The sequence below is a fragment of the Dicentrarchus labrax genome, unplaced genomic scaffold, assembly GCF_905237075.1.
Source record: "Dicentrarchus labrax unplaced genomic scaffold, dlabrax2021, whole genome shotgun sequence".
NCBI classification, from domain to species: Eukaryota; Metazoa; Chordata; class Actinopteri; family Moronidae; genus Dicentrarchus; species Dicentrarchus labrax.
This window is the reverse complement of record NW_026136710.1, coordinates 8,149,840-8,155,156: the sequence shown is the minus strand read 5'-3', so window position 1 is coordinate 8,155,156 and position 5,317 is coordinate 8,149,840. Positions and strand designations below refer to the sequence as shown.

At 38.2% G+C, this 5,317-nt stretch overlaps 1 protein-coding gene across 1 annotated transcript; it reads right to left on the bottom strand.

Annotated features, from left to right (window-relative positions):
• Positions 1–3,192: 3,192 nt before the first annotated feature.
• Positions 3,193–5,191, bottom strand: LOC127370806 (uncharacterized). Its single transcript, XM_051413173.1, has 2 exons — positions 4,691–5,191; positions 3,193–4,504 (listed from the first exon to the last, which is right to left on the bottom strand). The coding sequence occupies exons 1-2, from the start codon at positions 4,926–4,928 to the stop codon at positions 4,137–4,139; spliced, it is 606 nt and encodes a 201-aa protein (XP_051269133.1). The 5' UTR covers positions 4,929–5,191; the 3' UTR covers positions 3,193–4,136.
• Positions 5,192–5,317: the final 126 nt, after the last annotated feature.

The window sequence follows — 5,317 nt, the reverse complement described above, 5'->3', positions numbered from 1 at the left end:
TCTCTCTCTCTCTCTCTCTCTCTCCATGTCTCTCTCTCCCTCTCTCTCTGGATTGTTCTACTCTATTCAGCCGTCCGGGGACCAAGCTCGGTTTTATACACTCAAAGCAGTAAAAACAGGTCAGAAAACCCCCCTAAAAGCAGATGTGTCACCATTGTGAGTGTAAATATAACGAGAGATCTGTATTATTTACAGTTTTTTAACAGTTTTCCCAAACTTTACACCATTACCCCTGCGTGACAGACATGGTACAGTCATGTGTGTTTGTTGTTTGTTGTTTGTTTTGTTTTGTTTTTAACCACGCAGTGGTGCATTAAAAATGTTTTGCGTGTTTGATTACAGCTTAAAAAAATCTTCTTAATTTGATGTGACTGATAGAAAAATAGATCACACCTAAAACAAAGAAGGATGATCAATAGAGAGACACATATATGATTACAAATAAAATATAAGCTGAGTATTTTACCCTAAAAGTGGCAGTAAATGGTGTTTTTTTAATAATTTGTTTCCAGCATTGCAATAACAGCAGAAATGAGAATAATCAATGGCCTATGTGACGACCCTCTGACAGAGTGGGAGGGGTCATCACACCTATTAGATCATTAAAAAGCTATTAAAAGCTTTATAAAATTAGCTGTTTTAAGCAGTAATTTGTTGTCTGTTTTGACAGAATTACCTTTATTTAAAGCACATTTATACTCCTTGTAGTCCACTCTGAATTACCTTCCCTTCTTTAAAGTCAATTCACATTTTGTTGTTGTTGTTGTTGTTGTTGTTGTTGTGTTTTAGCTTATTTGGTGGACTGATTGGACAGACATTTTATTGCTGACAAAAATGTTGTTTTCCACTGACAGCTCATCCATGGGAATTAGATTACCAGTCTTCTGTAGAAAAATAAGCTTTAATATGAGGAAGGGCAATCTTCTGTCCTCCTTTAAAAAAACACAGTGGCCACTTGGCATTACATGGTAAATGGTAACATTAAGTGTTGCAACTTGAGGGTAACTAATGTTTACCAATTGCTTGTTTTATGTGTTATTTAATACCTGCATGTAATTTCTAGACATGTGTGATAAAAGTGATCCAGCACAAAATACTTTTACTTAAAAATTGACCAGATATAACAACATATATCCATGTTTTAGTTTAAAAATCAAGAAACATCTGCCACTCCCTTTAGTGATTGTGGTTGTTGATGCAGTACCTTACCTGTTTACAGCTAAAAAGCAGAACTGGATCTGGCAGGGATTTACTCTCCTGGCCAGAAATACTGGAGCAGATCTTAAAGTCTTCTGACTCACTCTACCACCTTGGTGCCAGTTTTGGTGAGTGAGTCAAGATCTGGTGACACAGAGTGAAAACTGGCAGTGGTTCTGACGTCTCCTGCAGGTTTCAGAGCTTAGCCTGCAGCAGAAAACAGATGAGTTATACAACACATTTCGATAAAACATGTAGGATGAACATGTTGATGAAGTGCATCAGAGAACAGTTTTGCCTGGCTTGAAAAAAATCAAGAAGCTTGTGTTTCATGTTATCATGTTTTCTCTAGTCCTCTAAGGTGCCCTTCCAGTGGATAAAACACACATGATAAAATACCCTATAGGGTGCCCTTTCAGTGGAGTTACTTTATCATGTTTTCTTCACTGAAAGGACACCTTAGAGGTGTGGTGAAAACATGCTAAAATACCCTAAAGGGTGTTCTTCCAGTGGAGAAAACATGCTAAAATACCCTAAAGGGTGTTCTTCCAGCGGAGAAAACATGCAAAAATATCTCATAGTGTGCCTTTCCAGTGGAAGTTATCATGTTTTCTCCACTCCTCTAAGGTGTACTTCCAGTGGAGAAATCAAGATAAAGTGCCCTATAGAGTGGTTTTTCAGTGGAGAAAATGTGATGCTGTGCCATATATCCGTGCCATACATTCTGCCCCTCGGACAGCCTGAGTCTGTGACTGTCTGTGTGTTGCTGTTCTTGGAGCATGGACACTGTGTATGATTTAATGCAGGCCTGACCACAGGCTGTGCAAAAAGGTCTGTTATTGGACACTCACCCTGGGTGGTTATGTTATGCTGCTACTGGCTGTCTGCCAGCAGTGCTCACCAACATCATCCTCCTTCATTTAGACCGAACTGGAGGCTTAGGACAGCTGAATGGACTATGAGACTTTACGACTGTGGAAATATGCCAATGTAAAGATGTAACAGTACCAGTTGTGGCCTAATGATCATGATGTATAACACAGTATAATTGCTACTACTAAAAGAGAGTTAAAAGAGGTCGCTTTGTTCATGCTAAAGCGAGCATTTCAGTGCTGGGCTCAAGCACTCACTCAAATACATGTATTCATAATATTCAGGTTTAACTATTGTGGAGGCCTAATATACAGTATGTGGGCAAACTGAAACATTTGCTTCAAAAAACGGTCAAAATAATTTCCAAAAAGTGGATTCAGGGTGTATTGTTAGGGTTTTATTGAACACAGTATTTATTAAGTCCCATCAATAATGTATTGTAAAAGAAACTGCACTTATCTGGGGTTTAAATTTAGTACGTTTAAGGAACTGATTGAGGGCAGTGATTGGTCAGTGACACACAGCATATTGATTGTGGGAAGTGTCTCAGATGTTTAAAAACACAAGAATCTCAGAGGATATTTCAGCTGTTTCCACTTCATGTTTTGTTTAACATACTACAGTGAGGAATGTGAGCACAAACACACAATACTGCCCTGTAATGAACAAGCGTGCCATCCAGAGGCTGGATAGTGGGACTGGTCTTCTGTTTCTTTTAGTTCAAATATCAACCAGCAGGTGGCACTATACGGTTTCTTGTGAACTGAGACAATTCTGGTCACACAACCAGTTAAGGGCAGGTGAGATCTGTTTTTGGTAAATGATGGAAACACATACACATGATATGATAACCAGAGCAGCGCATGCTGACATACTACACATGTGTACAGTGACCAGACAAACACATACAGGATGCATACACTGTAGTTCTGTATATAGTAGCATAGTAACCAAATAGTAGTATAAATCCCAGAACAATTAATGTATAGTGTGGAGTAACGTGTATAGTTACTCTTCTGTTTTGCAGTTAATTGTAATAGGAATTGGTTTTGCAATAATAGGTTCTGGTTTATGAGTTTTATATAATGTATCAGTTAATGTTTCAATAGTCAGACACGTGAGTGAACAAAGAAAAATAAAACGTTTTAATATCACTATAAAAACTTACAACCATTAACATCTCATATTTACATTCTTCATTTATCTGATAACTTTTACATCTCTCTGGCTGCCTTTGAATAAATCCAGAAGAGCACTGATGATGTCTTCTAATAAACATCACTTAGTGCTTGATATGCATGCAAAATGATCCACATCTGCTTCTTTGCTCAAATGCCATCAAATAGCTTCACAACTAAAACAAGAAATAAAATTCACATTAAGAAATCCTAAAAAAAGATTATCATTTATTCTAATTTTAAAATGTCCCTTATAAAACAGAACACCATATCATGAGAAATGTTCACAATATACTGTAAGTATTTACCTTGGTATGTTATTGTTAATGTATATCATGAGTGCAGAGGCTGTTTGCAATGAAAGCTATCTTTAGAGCATCAAAATCAGCATGGATATATGGCTTAAATGTTTATATATGTGGCCTTTGTTAGTTGTTATCTTTCACACAGAAAGAGAAAACTTGACAGTCCCTCCAGCTTCTGAAAAGTAAAGATTTGCTGCTTTTCCTTTAAATCTTGTGTCTGTGAAGATGTCACTTTGGGCTCTGGGTAAAATGCATTTCTTGATATTTTCAGTATTTTTACAAAAAAAAAAACCAAAAAACATCATTCAATTAATGAGGAAAACTGTCAAAAGCTTAATCTGTCATGAAAATAATCATTAGTGCTGTCCTGTACAAAATACATAAACACCTCAACAGTAATATGCTGCTTTAACATTAACCCTAACCCTAACCCCTAATTCAGTTATAATAATCTAATTTTGGCTATTTTTCCCTGATTATACTCACATACTTTTACTAAAGTAACAATTCCAATGCAGGACTACTTGTAGTTTCAGTGTGGTATAAATACTTTAATTAAAGTATTTATTTCATCACTGAGATTTTATCCGTCACCTTCTTGGTTGGACTGACTTGGATTTCTCTGCCAGAAGGTGACCAGATAGGGAGGACATTTAAGAACTTTGTCCCCCAGGACATCTTCCTGGGTGACGACTTGTACGCAGAATGAACCCCCCGTCCTCTCCGTGCTGAAGTGCTGAGTAACGTCGTACCGGAGGCCACAGTTCTCTGCGATTGTGGTGGGGCTGTTGTGTGCATGCAGTGTGGTGGCAGTGGGGGCAATGACTTTGAATTCCAGTATCTCAGGTCCGACTGAAGATATATCAACAGGCAACACCACATAGGCTTGCTGAAAACTCTCCCCAATGGTGCACTTGAGCTCCATAGACCAACAGTATTCCCCGAGGTCTCCTAGGAAGAAAGATTATTTCATGAAGGCCTACACACAGCAGATCAAGCAGGAATGAATTGACATAAGAGAACCACTTTTACTATTGATAACATTTAGTTTAGGGGTTATCTTAAAACACACACTCTGGTAAGATATGTTATTTTGCAGCATCCTTAAGATGCAAATGTTCCAGAGTGGCTCCTTACCTTCTGTAGAATCTTTAAGCTGTATATTACGATTATCCTGAAGTTGCAGTTTTCTGATGAACGTCATCCCAGTGCACTCCATTAAACAGTCCGTTAGCTGTGTCACCGTGTTGGGGCTCAGTTTCAGCAGTTTTTTCTTCTCTGAACACTCAAATGCCCCCACAGCCAGCTGAAGGGGGCACAATATGCTAAAAAACACCCACACTGTGAAATACCTTGACATTGTGTCCAGTGTCATTAAAGCATAAAACACAAACTGGTTATGTTAAGTTACAGGCCCAGATCTTGCTGTCCTCTTGTAGAGTAGTTGCTTTAATGTAGTCCAGGATCAATATCTTGCTTCCACACATAAATTCAGATTCCACCGCAGCCAGGAAAACAGTTAAAACGCCCTGAGTGTGCATGCAGAGCAAGACTTTTAAGAAGTGCGCAACACCCCCTCACCAGCTTAGTTTTTTCCAGTTTTCTGGAGTACAGTGCCAACATTTCTTCCTCTGCTCTTTCCCTCCCTCTAGACTTAACATGCAACTCTCTGACAGGCGTGAAATCCTGAAAGGCTGGCACGAGGAACAGATTTAACAAAATAATGCTCTTTTTAATAATCATATAAACTTTAGTCAAAAATAA

Coding starts and splice junctions, on each gene's coding strand:
- LOC127370806 (XM_051413173.1), bottom strand. CDS start 4,928: ATGACACTGGACACAATGTCAAGGTATTTCACAGTGTGGGTGTTTTTT. Junction 4,505..4,690: donor GCTTAAAGATTCTACAGAAG/GTAAGGAGCCAC, acceptor CTTTCTTCCTAG/GAGACCTCGGGGAATACTGT.